The sequence below is a fragment of the Hemitrygon akajei genome, chromosome 1 (assembly GCF_048418815.1).
Source record: "Hemitrygon akajei chromosome 1, sHemAka1.3, whole genome shotgun sequence".
Lineage (NCBI taxonomy): Eukaryota > Metazoa > Chordata > Chondrichthyes > Myliobatiformes > Dasyatidae > Hemitrygon > Hemitrygon akajei.
This window is the reverse complement of record NC_133124.1, coordinates 40,897,835-40,916,025: the sequence shown is the minus strand read 5'-3', so window position 1 is coordinate 40,916,025 and position 18,191 is coordinate 40,897,835. Positions and strand designations below refer to the sequence as shown.

Sequence of the window (18,191 nt, the reverse complement as noted above, 5' to 3'; positions counted from 1 at the left end):
ATGTACATTCTTGACGAATGAGCAAACCAGATGCCAAACCATAAAAAATTCCAGATATTAGAGCTTTAACGTACATAGAGTCTGAGTGATACCACCCTTGGAATATTGTTACAGGTTTGGTCTCTCTACTGCCAAAGAAAAGCAATACTTGTAATAAGATGCCGTGCATAAAAGGTTTACTAGTTTTACTGCTAAGAATCTGACATAGTCCTATGAAGAGTGATTAACAGACTAAGCCTATAATTTGCAGAGTTTTAAAGTATAAAAGACGATCTCATTAAATCAAAAAAAATCTTATGAAGTTTGGCAGGATAGATGCAGGGATGATTTGCTCCTGGCTAGGGTATCTTGAACAGGAAGTCTTAATCTCAAAATATAGATTTGGTCATACACAGCTAAAGTGAAATCTCTTCATCCAGAAGACAGCGAATCTTTCGAATTCCCTCCATAAGAGAACAGTCACTGTATATATTCAAGAGACAAATCGTTGTGTTTTGGATACTATGTAAATCAGTAAATAAAACTTTTAGATGAACGGGCATTTCTCCATAAAATATTTTATCTAATAAAAGATTTTAATGAGTGACAGACCAAGCTTAGAGGTCTGAAGGGTTTACTCCTGCTTCTGTTTCATAAGTTATATTGTACTCACCAATGCAAAGTCTCCACAGTATGCTACTACCAGTGCCTCTTTATTGTGAAGCCTGAGGCACAAACACAATTAACTTCCTAACTGGACCCACTTATAAACATCCTCCTGTTTCTTTTACTCCTCCACATCCAGCAACTCTCACTGTATGCTTGATGATGCAAAAAAAAAGAAGTATGATTTAGCAGTGATAAAATGATAATGATAATAATACCTGATTTTTGTAGTCAACTGAATAATTAAAAAGTCAGAATGTGGCTAGAGGTGCTTGCATCTCTAATCCACATGCTGATTTTACTCTATCAGTATGCACCAGATTGTGTAAGCCCTGCCTCCAAATCTCCATGGAGAGGGATGCCTTCTCCTCTGCACCCATTAAGTGGGCTATTAGTTGCCACATATTCTGATGATATTGGGTATGTTGACTGTGAAGTTCTAAATTCAAATGAAGACCTTAATCCCTATCCGATATAAATACCCTCACTAAGGGGAAGTTATACTATAACCACCCAATCTTCAAAGCTGGTTCACCTCCTTGTTTATTCTCCATGGTGAGTTTAGCTGCCAATACCCACTCTATGAACAGTGGGTCCTCCCACCACCAAGGAGAAGATACTTCCAGCTAACAAAGTAGTTTAAACACAGTCCATTTATTTTCAGTGATATGCATTTAAATCCAAACAACATTTAAAATTCACAGAGGATTTCTATTTTATAAAAAAACTTGCAAATTACAAGCCATTTCCAAAACACAAAGGAGTTGCAAAATACAAGTATAATTCCTACAAGTGATAAAGACACACAAATGAATTGTCCGTCACAGAAATTGAAGTCAGAAGAATAGATTCTAGTTCATCTCAGGTTTTTATTATTCATTTTTAATGTTCTTTAACCATTCCCAAAAAGCCTGAAGTGCTCACTACATATGAACGATTTTTCTTCCACTTGGGGCTGACTTCACACCGTTATGATATTTCCTCAGATATCCTTTTTACACAAATGGTCCAAAAGCTTCTTGGAGACACAGTTCCCAGGTATCCACAATTAATGTTGTCAAGCTGCCTTTGAGCACACAAACCTTCCAACTTCATAACACATAAGCCATTTGATCTGCTAAGTGACATCTTCAAACAAAAGATATAGAAGCAGAATTCAGCGATTTGGACCATCGAGTCTACTCCGCCATTTCATCATGACTGATCCATTCTACACCTGGACTCTTCCACCATCCACTCTGTTGAGGATTTTCAACATTCGATAGGTTTCAATGAGATCCGCCCTCAGTCTTCTGAATTCCGGTGTGTACAGGACCAGAGCCACCTACATATTGAAATCACCCATGACTATAACATTGCCCTTTTGACATTCCTTTTCTATCTCCTATTGTAATTTGTAGTCCATACCTTTGCTATGTTTTGGAGGCCTGCATACCTCCCATCAAGGTATTTTTTACCCTTGCAGTCTTTTGGATTTACCCACAAGGATGCTACACCTTCCGATCCTATGTCACCTCATCCTAAGGATTTGATTTCATTTTTTTACCAATAGAGCTCCCCCATCCCTTTGTGTACCTGTCTGTCAATAGACAATAGACAATAGGTGCAGAAGCAGACCATTCAGCCCTTCGAGCCTGCACCGCCATTTTGAGATCATGGCTGATCATCTACTATCAATACCTGGTTCCTGCCTTGTCCCCATATCCCTTGATTCCCCTATCCATAAGATACCTATCTAGCTCCTTCTTGAAAGCATCCAGAGAATTGGCTTCCACTGCCTTCCGAGGCAGTGCATTCCAGACCCCCACAACTCTCTGGGAGAATAAGTTTTTCCTTATCTCTGTCCTAAATGACCTACCCCTTATTCTCAAACCATGCCCTCTGGTACTGGACTCTCCCAGCATCTGGAACATATTTCCTGCCTCTATCTTGTCCAATCCCTTAATAATCTTATATGTTGCAATCAGATCCCCTCTCAATCTCCTTAATTCCAGCGTGTACAAACTCAGTCTCTCTAACCTCTCTGCGTAAGACAGTCCTGACATCCCAGGAATTAACCTCGTGAATCTACGCTGCACTTTCTCTACAGCCAGGATGTCCTTCCTTAACCCTGGAGACCAAAACTGTACATAATACTCCAGGTGTGGTCTCACCAGGGCCCTGTACAAATGCAAGAGGATTTCCTTGCTCTTGTACTCAATTCCCTTTGTAATAAAGGCCAACATTCCATTAGCCTTCTTCACTGCCTGCTGCACTTGCTCATTCACCTTCAGTGACTGATGAACAAGGACTCCTAGATCTCTTTGTATTTCTCCCTTACCTAACTTTGCACTGTTCAGATAATAATCTGCCTTCCTGTTCTTACTCCCAAAGTGGATAACCTCACACTTATTCACATTAAACGTCATCTGCCAAGTATCTGCCCACTCACCCAGCCTATCCAAGTCACCCTGAATTCTCCTAACATCCTCATCACATGTCACACTGCCACCCAGCTTAGTATCATCAGCAAACTTGCTGATGTTATTCTCAGTGCAGTCATCTAAATCGTTGACGTAAATCGTAAACATCTGTGGTCCCAATACCGAGCCCTGTGGCACCCCACTAGTCACCACCTGCCATTCTGAGAAACACCCATTCACCGCTACCCTTTGCTTTCTATCTGCCAACCAGTTTTCTTTCTATGTCAATGTCTTCCCCCCAATGCCATGAGCTTTGATTTTACCCACCAATCTCCTATGTGGGGCCTTATCAAATACAATGTGTATCCTTAGATGTTAAGGATCCTTTCAATACAATGTGTATCCTCAGATGTTAAGCTCCCATATATAACCTCTTTCAGCCACGACTCAGTGATGGCCACAAAATCATACCTGCCAATCTCTAACTGTGCTTCACATTTATCTAACTTATTCCATATACTGTGTGCATTCAAATATAACTTCTTCAGTCCTGTATTCATCACCCTTTTTGATTTTGGCCCCCTTTTACATTGCAACTCATCCTGTTAACTGCATTTTGTCCTACCAACAGCCTCTCCTTGCCAGCAGTCTCACTACGTACTGCTTCTGTTTGTAAACCAACTATCCCATCCTTAGCCCTATCGTTCCAGTTCCCACATCCCTGGCAAGTTAATTTAAAACTTCCCAAAAAGCTAGAGCAAACTTGCGCACATGGATATTGATCCACCATGGGTTATGTCTGCTCACCTTTCTCCTTTAGAATGATGTGGACCCAATCTGAGACATCCCTGACCCTGGCGCCTGGGAGGCAATATGTTGCATATCGCATCATGCGTCTCTATCACATCCACAGAATTTTGTTTCTGTTCCTCAATCTCATATCACTACTGTAATCCCCTTCACCTCTCTTCTCTTCTGAGCCACAGTGTCACCCTCAATGCCAGAGACCCGGTTGCTGTGGCTCCCACCGGTAGATTGTCCCCCTCAACAGTATCTAAAACAGTATATTTATAATTGAGGGGAATGGCCACAGAGGTAAGACCATAAGACATGAACAGAATTAGGCCATTCAGCCATGGAGTCTGCTCTGCCATTCCATCATAGCTGATCCCAGATCCTACTCAACCCCATATACCTGCCTTCTCACCACATCCTTTGATGCCCTGACTGATCTGGAAACTATCAATTCCGCCTTAAATATACCTGCAGTCTTGGCCTCCACTGCAGTCTGTAGCAGAGCATTCCACAGATTTACTACGCACCGGCTAAAAAAATGCCTCCTTCCCTCCCATCTTAAAATGTCTCCCCTCAATTTTGAGGCTGTGCCTTCTAGTTCTGGATACCCCCACCATAGGAAACATTCTTTCCATATCCACCCTATCTAGTCATTTCAACATTTGGTGGGTTTCAATGAGATCCCTCACATTCTTCTAAATTCCATTACGTACAGACCCAAAGCTGCCAAACACTCCTCATATGTTAACTTCTTCATTCCTGGAATTATCCTTGTGAACTCCTCCTGGACTCTATCCAATGACAACACATCCTTTCTGAGATAAGGGGTCCAAAACTGTTGACAATACTCTAAGTGTGGCCTGTCTAGAGTCTTATAAAGGCTTAGCATTATTTCTTTACTTTTATATTATATTTCCATTGAAATAAATGCCAACATTGTATTTGCCTTCTTTACCGCAGACTCTACGTGCAAATTAACCTTCTGGGAGTCTTGCACAAGGACTCCTAAGTCCCTTTGCACCTCTGATGTTTGAACCTTCTCCCCATTTAGATAATAGTCCGCACTTTTGTTCCTTTTACCAAAATGCATTACCATACATTTCCTAACCACTGTATTCCATCTGCCACAGAGTACAGGTACTCTGTACTGGCTGCCCATTTCCCTTCCTTCTCCTGACTATCCCCCCATTACCTGCCTCGTGCAACCTAGGGGTGACTATCTCCTTGTAGCTCCTATTTATCATTCCCTCAGCCTTTTGTATGAGCCAAATGTCATTGAGCTGCAGCTCCAGTTCCTTAACACACTCTCTGAGGAGCTGGTGCAGATGTGGCTATCTGGGAGGCTAATAATATTCATCCGGTCTGCTTGAAACAAGCCAAATTATATATTCCATTGTGTAACGCTGCACCGCTTGAACAGCAAATACAGGTGCTGTGAACCAACATCCTTCTTTCTATTAACAGTGAGTCTATTTGCAAAGTTATGTTTTTAATTTCAGACTGGCTATTACTTGCAATTTGCATTAAATGAAGACTGGCTCCCATTTATGACCAGAAGCTAAACAATTAATAGTAGTTGAAAGTTTATCACATTCAAAACACAATCCTTTAATCACCTTTAATCTGCTGTGTTTAGAAAGATGAGGTTGGCAAAAAAGAAGCTCACTAGCCCAGGAACTGAATATCCATCACAACGTCTCCATCCTCTTTGCACTTTGTGCCTCCTTGTCATATAGTGAGTGACACAACTGACCTAGAGGATAAAATTAGTATATGTATTGGATTGATATGATGCATTTTGTGAGATACTATAACTCACGCCCATCATCTTGCATAAAGATTTGGATGTGAAACTAATGGTGGCATAAATGGGGAAGAGAAGATAACTAGAAAATGAAGATTGAATAACGATTATTAGTTGTGAGGGATGATGCTATTGTGAGCAGTAACCTAAGCATAGTGATGCTGAGTAGAGAATACAGATAGGTACTCAAGATGCTGCATGCTGGTAAAACCAGCTCAGGAAGAAGAGGAACTCTTAGAAAGGTAAGCCTCAAGCAACAGTCTGGTGAATCTGAAAATGTTTTCACATTTTATGAAGTTTGTACTTTGCTACAAACTGGACAGAGTGCTCCTTAATTACCTTTTATTTCTCTTCTTGGTAGGAGCAATAGCACCTGTAAATTTGGATCTCGTCCTCTTTTGGTCTGATAAAGATATCTTTCATCAACCAAATGCAACCAATATAGGCATGAACTTAGGAAAAATTAAGTTAAAAACTGTTCTATTGCCACACAGACTTGTGTTCTAAAATCAAGGAACAAACACAAAATGCTGGAGGAACTCAGCAGGCCAGACAGCATCAATGGAAAAAAATACAGCCGATGTTTCGGGCCAAGCCCTTCATCAGGAGAAAAAAAGATGAGGAGTCAGAATTAGAAGGTGGGGGAAGGGGAGGGAGAAACACAAGGTGATGGGTGAAATTGGGGAGAGGAAAGGGTAAAGTAAAGGGTTAGGAAGTTGATGGGTGAAAGAGATACAAGGCTGGAGAAGGGAAAATCTAATAGGAGAGGACAGAAGGCCATGAAAGAAAGAAACGGAGGAGGAGCATCAGAAGGAGGCAGTGGGCAAACAAGGTGAGAAAGGGAAAAGGGGATGGGTAATGGTGAAGGAGGGGGAATCATTATCAGAAGTTTGAGAAATCCTCTTCTATCACCTTCTGTCTCTCCCTCCAATCCACACCTTCTACTTCTGTCTCCTCATCTTTTTTCTCCAGTCCTGCTGAAGGATCTCAGCTTGAAATGTCAACTGTACTCTTTTCCATAGATGCTGCCTGGCCTGCTGAGTTCCTCCAACATTTTGTGTGTGTTGCTTGGATTTCCAGCATCTGCAGATTTTCTCTTGTTACTGTTCTAAAATGGCATCTTTACTCCCAACTCCCTTGGGAGTTGCTTGAAAACTTGGAATTGTTTCATTGTCATACTGGTAGCTGTGGATGAGCATCACATCCTAAAGGTAGTCTTTGCATGGCAGCCACAGAACAGTGGAGAAGAACTAGCCAGTATGCCATGGAGGGGGTGAGGTGACAGAAGTGAAAGAAGGGGGAAGTTTGTATATCTGACTCATTTGTGTGACTAATTAACAGTTAATAATTAATTTGCATCTATTCACTAATAAAACATCTAAGTTTCTCCTTTATTCACTTTGATACCAGCAGTGGCAATTACTACTGCCAAGAAAACCAATTTAGTATCTTGATCTTTGGACATAGTGTCCCTTAGAATGTGCTTATACCTCGAATGCAGTGGTGAATTCTTTTATCCACCTGCCTTTGTAAAGGTGGCCCTTAAGATATAGGGAATAATCTACGTTTTCTGCCTTTTCACTGTGAGGCTTTATATTTAAGGAGTGGTGTTGAGCAGCACGGGCAGTTTACCACCTCGGGCTCCTCTCTCATCCATCCTCATGACCTTAGTTTTGGGTGAAAACTGTGGCGAGAAGAATTAACACTACCTCTGAGCAGATCAGGCAGCATCTGTGGAGAGAGGCATAGCGTTAATTCTTCTCTCCACAGATACCACCTGAACGGCGCAGAATCTCCAGCATTCACTGTTTTCCGTTTCGTGTTCCCAGCAGCTGTGATGTTTCCCCTTTGCTTTTTTAACATTTGTTTCGCAGACAGGGCTATGCTTTATGTCAGATTTTAAAGATGCGTGATTTTTTTTTTACCAGGGTCATTCGCCCCAGCGCTTCAGTGAGTGGCTCGACAGGGGCTCCCCGGCGAGGTGGCGACGTGTGCAGACTGGGAGGGCGGGCGGGCGGCAGTTCGATCGAGTGCCGCTGAGGGCGTTGTGAGCGACCGGCTGCCAGCCCGGCATTTCCGCTGCTGACGTCGACAGGAGCTGTTATTGTCGAGGCGGCGGCGGCGGCTCGAGTGCGCAGTCACCGCGGACACACGATGGCGTACGCTTACCTCTTCAAGTACATCATCATCGGGGATACAGGTGAGTGTCGGGTCCTGGGCTGGGGACCCGCAAAGCGACATGGCTCCGGGCGGAGGAGGGTTGCCTGTTTTCAGTACAATGGGAGGGCGGGGAAAAGGCAGCAGTAGGCCTTAGACCGGGCCTCGGCTCCCAGCTGATTGCCAGCTCACCTAGCTTTGCGTCTGCCGCGGTCCTCTGGCCCGGCCTAGTTCTCGGGGGCTGGGTGTGGTGGCGACAAGGGTTGTTGAGAAACGTTTCTCAGCTGTTTCCACTCACATTTCTAAGTGCAGGCCCATATTGGGAGATGGGAGCGTCCCAGTCTAGGAGACAGGAGTCTGTAGACCCAGGCAGTTAAACGAAACTGGGCCTTTAGGACATGAGAAGGTGCCAACTTCCTCCCCGCCTCGCATGGAGCCACGACCAGGTGAAGCCGATTTGCAGTGAGGAAGCTCGTTGGGATAGCCACAACTGCATGCTAGGGAAGAGGTGGTAAAAATGAATGTATTTTGTGCCATTACTGCCAGAGGACTGAATTTTCCATTTGGTAACATGTAACTGAATTCTTGTATTTCTGAAGTATGAGAATATTAGGTGAAATTAATGCATTACTTACGTTGTGGACAAACGTTTGACACCATGCTGATTTGTGTTTTACATTTATGCCTGCTACTTCTGCAGAATCTGGGAAAACAGACTGGTATGATTTATTGAATTATGAGTTTATGAGTGGCAAAGAAGGAGGGTGAGAGGTGACTTTATAGAGGTATACAAGATGCTAAGTGGAATATATCCAGTGGATAGCTAGAAGTTTTTTTCCCCCCCTAGGTCAGGAATAGCTAATACAAGAGGGCGTGAGTTTAATGTGATTGGGGAAATGGATAGGAGGAATGTCGGAGATAAGTTATTTTACTGAATGGTAAAGCACAGTGTGGAATGTTCTCCTGGGGTAATGGGAGTAGATGTGTTAGGAACATTTAAGTAACTCTTAGATAGGCATATAGATTATAGAAAAGTGGACTCTTTATAGATGAGGGAAGAATAAGGTTGATCATAGTATAGATTAAAAGGTTGACAGTATTGTGGGCTGAAGGGTCTTAATGTTCTATGTTCTAAAAACTAAAATGCAAGGGAATCAAACTGATATGAATGATTTATGAAGTTTTTTCACTGTTGTATGCTTTTTCTTTTCTTCCCTCCCCCACCTGTAAAACAAAGCATGCAAGTTGTGAGTGCACAACAACTATTCAGATGATTTATGCCAATAACCTGGATCCTCAGATATCAGTGGGCTTAATTTAAAATGGCACTTGCATCTTCAACAGCAAAAGTCTCAAAATAGTACTAAACCTTAACTGGTGAATTCTATTTTTCATAGTGATTTCAAAGATACTTTTAAAACAATGCAAGCAGGTAATCCGTGTAGCCTCAGAGGAAGTTTTCAGTGACTAATGCAGAATTAAGTTACTTTGAGAATGATTTAGTTCTTGGAAGCCAGCAGAGATTTGTAGAAGGGCAAGTCATGTTTAACTACTGTCACTGAATTTTTTTGAGTTAAGTGATGAGGATGTTGTAATTGTATATACAGAGTTTCAAAAGCTGTTTTTTTTAAAAAAAGTGGCTTATAATGGTATGTCGGCAAGGTTGAATTAAATAGGCAACGGCATCACAGAATAAAATGCCGACAATAATAGTGAACTATCTTTTGGTGAGCAGTTGACTTTTTAGGCTGTAGGAAGGTAGATACTAATATTTTTCAACTATCAATTATTAATTGGACTGGGTGCACAGGATAAATTCACATCTTGAAGACTGCATTTTGATGGTACCATGCAAATAGTTTCACCATTCAAAGAAAGGTTTGGATTCAACACTTATGGAAGATAAACCAAAAGTAAGATGGAATATGGGGAAAATGACATGGCTGCAACAAAAAACTTCTGAGTTGCTTTTGCAGAATGCCAGCAAAGACTTGAAGGGTTGAATACTTGCCTTGTCTGCTGTGCCTTGTAGTGCATCAGTTCTGTTGAATGATACCAAGTTGCTTTTATATTTTGCTCTTCAAAAGAAATTGTGGGTGACATACTTCTGAAACTTTAAGTGGCATCTGTGGCTGTATTTTAAGGATCCGATATACTCTTAAAAACAGATGAAAGAAAACTCAAGTATAGCCACATTTATAATGGAATAATTTTATTGTAAGATTTAGAAAATTTATGATGTGGTTAAACATAATGGAATAGATTGCACAGATTAGGCCAGTATTGTCAATATTAGTAGATTGTTTATAGTGATGGGGATATTTAATATTGTTGAGTGGTTTTACAGATTGTTACTGCATATAGAGTACCTGAAGAACAAAGTGACTATTTTGTTGGGCTAATTAATTAGCATAAGCAACCAAAATGGGTGAGTAGAGATTCAGATCAGATATTAAAATGACTGGGCTGAACATTCTAGTGGACTGGTCCTTCAGCTTCATAAAAGAAAACAACAACAACTGTGGAGTATTGTGTGAAAAATCTCATTGCTGAACGAACACACAATGATTTTGGTCTCATTAGCAAACAAAAACAGATGGTATACCCAGGTCATAGCCTTTAGTCGTGTTGGGGGAAATGAAATTTGACATGGACTATGGGTAGTACAGCTCTAGTTAGATGAGGCATAATTCATTTCATGCTTGCAGAAAAATGCAGTGCCTTAATGCTTTATTTGTAATTGTGTTGGTGTTCTTAAAGCAACTTTAATCTATAAATGACCATGAAAATATGGAACTTTAATCACTTTCAATCAGTATTTTCTTTATCAAAATTCAAGGTGTGTTTGTGTAAATTGTTCTGTGCTGCCACTGAGGCACTCTAATAATTTGTTTTCCAAGCCCCAGTGGGATGGGATTGGTTGATTCATACCAGTGCAACCTGCAACTATCATTGGTATTCATATGCGATTGAAGCACATCTTGTACCTTGAAGTTTGAATTTTATGTAATTGCATGTAAGCATACTTATGGACACTACTGGAAAAATTGACGTCTAAGGCAGACCTTGGATTTTAGTGATAATGTGGTTTAACTAAGAAATTGCTGCAATTTGACTGCAAGGTAGTTTTCTTTCAGCAATATACTCTTTCAGAATCATAAATTTGAATAAACAAGCTAATTGAGCAGCATAATTACTTAAAATCAAACTCATTCGATAAATCGCAGCAATAGTGTATACTCACTAATACAGTATTTGAGTAGCACAATGGCAAATGTAGGAGAGCAGCTGCCTCAGCTCCAGGGACTGGGGTTTGATCCTTGATCTATGTGGAGTTCACACATTCCTCCTGTGACTCTGTTCCAGTTTCCTTCCATGACCGAAAGTTGTGGGTGGTAGATTAATCAGCCACTGTATAATGCCCCTCATGTAGTTGAGTGGTAGCATTTGAATGTGTTGATGAGAATATGATGAATAAAATGGGATCAGTTTTGGACGAACATAGATGGTGCTTATTGGCTAGTGCAGACTTGCTGAGCTGAAGGACTTGCTCTGCTCAGTTTTGCACGATTATCTGACACAAATGATTAGTTTTTTTCTCTAAACAAATAACATTTCCAGCTTTAGTACCGTTGGTCTTATTTTGTCATTGGCTTTGGAGATGAACTACCTATTTAGCTTGTGATGCAAATAGAGGGTTTAATGCTCTTCCTGAGGAATAATCCTAGTTGAAATGATAGCACTTGGCTGAGCAGTTGCTCTTTATCAGATATGTTAGTGTTCTCATCATACTTCTTAAAGTAAATATAAAATGTTCTAGTTCATTTTAAGAGAGAGCAGAATGGATGGCTTGACAGAGAATCACCATCACTAGTATCACTAAAATATATCAGTTAATCAATGTGTCACAGCTCTATGTGGGAGCTACCCATGCATAAATCACTCACTGTTCAACTTTGTATCAGGAACTTAAGTTTTAGCCACTCCATTGGCTGTGCATACTTCAGGGTTTACAGGGGGTGTTTTTGTATAAATGTATTAAGTTGAATAACTAAATTCCTTTTAATTCCCAAGATTTTGCTGCTAATCTTTCCTTACCTAACCAGAGCCTGGTTTATAATTACCTGAGGTAAACTTCTGGCAGTTATAAATGTGGAAGCTAGAGCTGACCCTTCCTGACAACAGCAACCAGGAAATTCAGCTGTAATGAAGAATTTAAATCCTTTGAGTTGTGGACTACTAAAGTTTTCAAGTAGTGTCAGCTTCTGGCAATTGAAGGTTTACTACTTTTCATTATCTTCCTTCTATTAGTTTGGTATTAGGACAGATTGGTGCAATTTATGAGCCAGTCTTTTTAAAAATTGATGCCTATACTGATGTAGTTATAGTTTTGAGTATTGTCTTACAATATTGGATTAATCAAATTATGACACTTTTTTGGGGTTGGTGTCGAAATCAGATGGTTGTATGTCATTCCTGACTCCAGATTGATTATGATTGACATTTGCAGTGCACTTTTGAATGTTTACTTCACTGTTAGTGGTGCCATGTTAAGTAGATGTTGCAGAGATCTTACAGCTCCCCACCTTCTCCTCCCTCCCTCCCTCTTTCCTCCCCCCCTTTGGTAAATCTTGCTTTGGTTGCTACATTGCCTTAATAGCACTTCAAAAGTAGTTTCTTGACTCTAAATGCTTTGTCCTGGAGATGGAAATGGTTTTAGAAATTTAAGTTAATTCTTAAGGTAGCATTCTATTGATACTCAATCACTGTTACATAGTTTTGTACTTGTTGGATCCAAAGGTGGCAGAATGATCAGCAGCTCTGGACTTCTCTGTGATTTAGAACAGCAGGGATCTAATTAAGTAATTTTTAATGAAATTAGTTGAAGCTTTTGAAGGAGACTATAATGTTGATATGATGACATACTTTTGCCAGTACTCTGACCACTTGTCGTTGGTGTTCGTTCGTTCCAGTGGCATGTTAGAACCACCTTTGCACCACTTTCGACAATATAGTGTGAACAATCCTGCAGTATTTTCAATAATTTTATGGTACGTGCTTCTGATGGATTTACTCCTATAGCATCATTAGGGAATTCAAGGATCTCGAATCAGTAATGAACAAAAGGTATCCATATCAGAGTGATGTTAGATTTGGGAGGGCAATTTGCAAGCAAATTCTTGAATGCTTGTTGCTCTTGTTATTGGTGTAAGTGCTTTTGGAGCAGCCAAAACAAATGTTTGTTTTCTGAAGATGAGACATGTTGTAGCTACAGATCACAATGGTGGGAGGAATGAATATTTAGGGTGTTGATTTAGTAGGAAGTCAAGGAGGCTGTACTTTGGGTAGGTGATGCTGGCATTACATTTACCCAAGAAAGTAGAAATCAGTTGCGCTCCTAACTTGTGCTTCATATTGTTGTGGGAGGTCATTAACAGCAGAATTCTTCCACCATTTTCAAATTATGTTGAAGGCCATCATTCTCAGTTTCTCTTGTATTTGACTTTCTGTGGCTGCAATGTAGTATGTATTAGAATGGCCCTGATAAAAATTGTACCGGGCTATTTTTATTTGACAGACTGGCCTGAATGACATTTTAATTTTTAGGTACCTACTGCTCCTGGCATGCACATTGGTACTTATTGAAATGTTTTTTTTTATCCCTTGCCTTAATTGCATTAAGTGGGGGATATTGCAGGCCACTGATGCAGATCATGTTGGCATAGAATTCTGCCTCATGGTTATTCAAGTTTTGAGCTACCAGATGTGTTCAGAGTCTATTTTGTTTCTCGTTTTGGTGGCACCACACAGCAACGTGTGAAAATTGGGAGGGGTAGTATGTTGTGGTTTTTTTCAGACTTGCATTCCCAATACAATATTTCTGTTGTTCAACCAAACCACTCTTGGTACTCTATTTTGGAGTACCTGTTTTGTCCCTTTCTGTGCTCTGGTGGCTTCCAAATGTTACTCAACATGGAGAGGTACTAATTCATCAGTTACCAGGATGGGTGATCAGGTGATTTTTCTGCTCGTGTTGTACTTGCTGCAGTGAGACTTCATGCACTGCTATAACTGCCCTCCTGCAAATATACCACAGTAAAATCAACATAATCTTTGCAATTTTAGGAAAGTTAACTACCCGGTAGTTTTTTTTTGACAGACCAAGTGGATGTTTTTCATTAACTTTATTTACCAAATGACAAGAATTGTTGTAGTTAAAATTAGTTCATCTTCAGGCTTTCTTAGATATTGTATTTCAGAATAGAAATTTAAAACCATACTCAAATTATTCTGCTATATCATGTGATTGATAAACATTGTGCCATCTTTAAATTGAAACAAAAATGTAACTTTAATGCTACATTGTTCCAAAGTTTAAAAAAATAATTTCATTAATGGGTGTATTTTTTGTTGAAAGCTCCTTTGTTTAATCATGATGCCTTTTTCTAACAAGGGAATGGAAATATTTTAGACATGCATGCACTAGAAATTTTATAGCTTTGTCATGTATTGCAAGTGTGAGGAGATGGGAAAAGTGAAATGATTTCATTATGAAGTTGACCCACATACTTAATCTCTATGGTATTGTTGCGTCTTGAGAATAATTCATGTACCTGAGGCTATTTAACTGAAATTTTCATGTGTATGAGGTTATCATGCTTATGTTGCAGTCATTTAAAATTTTGAAGAGTTGCTGCTAGGAAGGGAAAATCATTGAAGGTGTCAAGTTTGTTCACTGACTTGTGTACGTAATAGCATATTGCTATATGGCTAATTTATCACAACCAGTCTTCTGATGTTAGCTGATCAACTCTCAAACTTCATTTCAATCTCTACCTGCATTGAATAATTCAATATTGATTCTGAGGGAAAAGTAATTAAGCTGAAAATAGGCATATGTTACCTGTTGTAAGATTTTACATGTAGAGCATCCAAATCTGATTGAAGAAATTCTTGCATAAAATCTAGTAGTGCCCATGTACAGTGGTGCTAGGAAGTTTATGAACCCTGTAGAATTTTCTGCATAACTGTGACCTAAAATGTGTCAGATCTTCATGCAAGTACTAATACTAGTTAAAGAGAACCCAGTTAAATAAATAACACAAATGTTATACTTGCTCATTTATTTATTGAGGAAAAATCATCCAATATTACATGTATTTGTTGAATGAAGTATGTGAACCTCTGGGGTAATGCCTTCTACAAAAGCTATTTGGAGTCAGGTGTTCCAATCAATGAGATGAGATTGGTCGTAGAGGTGCCCTGCCCTATAAAAAAGACACTGTCAAGTTATTGACAGAGCCTGCTGTCAGGAAAGATCTGTTTATGTGTACCAGGCCTCAATCAAAACAATTTTCAGAGGACCTCAGAAGAAGAATTGTAGAGCTGCATGAAGCTGGAAAAGACAACAGTGGCCTTTCTAAAGACGTGAGTGTTCATCAAACTACAGTAAGGGAAGATGTCTACAAATGGAGGAAACTCAGTACTGTTGCTACTCTTCCTCGGAGTTGGGTATCCTGCAGCGATCACACCAAGAGCTTGACGTGTAATGCTGTAGGAGTTGAAAAGGAACCTAAGGGTAACAGCAAAAGACCTGCAGAAATCTCTAAAACTTGCCAAAGTTCCTGATCATGTCTACTATAAGAAAAACACTGAACAAGAATAGTATTCATGGAAGGACACCATAGAGGAAACCATTTCTCTCCAAAAAAAACATTGCTGCACATCTCAAGTTTGCAAAAGACCACCTGGATGTTCTATAACGTTTCTGGGACAATGTTCTATGGACAAATAAGACAAAAGTTGGACTTTCTAGCAGAAATGCACATTGCTATGTTTGAAGGAAAAATGGCACTGCACACCAACACCAAAACTTCATCCCAACTGTGAAGCATGGTGGAAGGTGCATCGTGGTTTGGGGCTGCCTTTGTTGTTTCAGAGCGTGGACAGCTTGCAATCATTGAGTGAACAATGAATTCAATATTTTACAGGAAAATGTCAGGGTAGCAGTCAGTCACCTGAAGCTTAATAGAATTTGGATAATGCAACAAGACAATGATCCAAAAAACAAGAGAATGGTCTAAAAAGAAGAAAACTTGTGTTTTGGAGTCAAAGTCCTGACTTTAATCCTATAGAAATGTCATGGAAGGACCTGAAGCAAGCAGTCCATGCAAAGAAGCCCACTAGCATTCTAGAGTTGAAGCAGTTTTGTAAGGAGGAATGGCTTAAAATTCCTCTAAGCTGATGAACAGGACTGATCAACAGTTACTGAAAATGTTTGGCTGAAGCTATTACTATACAAGGGGGTCACACCAGTTACTAAAAGCAAAGGTTCACATACTGTTTCCAACAAATACATGTAATCTACTGTTTTACTCAATAAATAAATAAGTATAATTTTTTTTTGTTATTTAATTGGGTTCTCTTTAACTAGTTTTAGGACGTGTGAAGATCTGATCATATTTTAAGTCATTTATGTGGAAAGAGAAAATTCTAGATTTCACAAACTTCTTAGCACCATTGTCTATTATCTAAGCAATTTTGCTGTAGTAAGAATTTTTTTTAGGCTTTGTGTATTGAGTTTTCCTGGACACGATTCTTTTCCAAGTCAAATTGTTGCACTGGCAGTGAAAGCCATTAGAACCTTTTTCCCCATACAGACCTGGAGATAAAGGACAAAATTTGGGTCACAGTCAAGGGCTAGATGACAGGAAAATTCATGTCCAGCACTGCACTAAGCTGCTGTCCTCTTGGTAACTTGATCAATTTATTCTGGTGTATAATTGCAGGGATTCTTGTTTTGAGCTGTTCATTGTACTTCCAGATATAATACTATGTGTCATAGGTTGTAAAAAATATTTTGTATAAGATGTAATATTTTAATTAATCAACCATCTTGGCTCCAAAGTTGCAGAGAATTGCAGGAAATCTACATAAAATGCAATAATAATGATTTGATTTAAAGTTAATGTACAAGAAATTATCATCATTTAGGTAGTGTTTAGTACAGTGTTTACAAAACTTCAGTGGGTTTGAGGCATGTTATAAGTATATTTTATTTAGTACACGTCAGTTGAAGATATTTTAAACTGATTTTAATGGCCTCCCCAACATAATATTTGAACAAGGCTCTGATCCAAATAGCAGACATGTTTGAAAAAATAGCAGACATGTTTGAAAAAATTTAAGGCATCCCCACATTGTTTTTGGAGTGGAGACTACATACACTACATCTGTACATCTGTAGTGTATGGCTTGAATGCTCTGCTAATGATGTATGGTTGACAGAACTGACTGGCTACATCTTTGCAGCTGAAAGCAATTGGTGCAACTGGATTAGAGAGGTAGCAATTGGATATGAGCTTTAGTATTCTCGAATTATCACCCAAGCTTGTGTTTTACTGGTTGAGAGAAGTTTGTCATATTTGGCACGAGCATACTCAACTATCTGACTTCTGTTGAGAAATTTTTAACTATTTTAAATGAAGTGAGTATCTCAAATTGCTTGCAAAATTATCTGAACCCTGAAATTTGGCCTGATTAAGATTTTGAGGCCATGATCATTTATTGCAGAAATGAATAAAAATTTAATAAAAATTGCTTTCCATTCAACATTTGAGTTTTTAAGGAAATCGAAATAACAGGAGTCAGCTATATAATCCTTTAAGGCTGCTTCACCATTCAAAGTCATGACTATTGTTCCATCTGAACGTTGCTTTCCAGCACTATCCTCATTTTCCTTGGTTCCCTTAATGCATCAAAATCTATCTGTGCTTTGCATAACTTCCAAAGCTGCCAAGGTCAGAAAATACCCAAAGATTTTTCATCCTCTCTTGCATGCATCATACACTGGGGTGCTCTTTTCAGTTACCTGATGAGATAACTGTAGTTTTTCGCCAGGAGCCGATGTCATCAGGTGGTGCCCAGCCTCCTTCATAGAATGTTTTAACCCTTAACCATTATGCTCTCCAGTTGGTGGGTCAGCAGTGGTGACCAAGTCACTGCCCATCTGCTCCTGACTTCCAGCTCAACTTCTCTCGCCTGCTCTATATATCACCATAAGACCTAGGAGTAAAATTATACCATTTAGCCCATCGGGGCTGCTCCGCCATTCAATCATGGCTGATCCTTTTTTTTTAAAAATCCAGCAGGAGGCTCTTTCTGCTTCCTCCCCTATCCTGCAAGCTGCTTGGTTCTTGCTCTTTTTATCAAGGTCCAGCGCAGAGAGCGACCTCCATGCCGGGACCTTGCCAGGAACCCTCTGCAGCCAATCTCCATGGGGAATAGCCACATCCGCCATCTGTTGTCCCTGCACTCCTAGACTAAGATCTGGTACTTCAGGGCTTTCCTCTCGTGAACTGACTCTCATCCTTCCTCCCATGGTATTG

General features: G+C 39.8%; 1 protein-coding gene across 1 annotated transcript in view; it reads left to right on the top strand.

Annotated features, from left to right (window-relative positions):
- The first annotated feature begins 7,696 nt into the window (after window positions 1-7,696).
- rab2a (RAB2A, member RAS oncogene family) overlaps window positions 7,697-18,191 on the top strand; it is a 66,087-nt gene continuing 55,592 nt past the window's right edge. Inside the window, exon 1 of the mRNA XM_073041877.1 lies at window positions 7,697-7,846. Within this exon, the coding sequence (XP_072897978.1) occupies window positions 7,801-7,846 (46 nt within the window). The 5' untranslated portion in view covers window positions 7,697-7,800. The remainder of the gene's footprint in view (window positions 7,847-18,191) is intronic.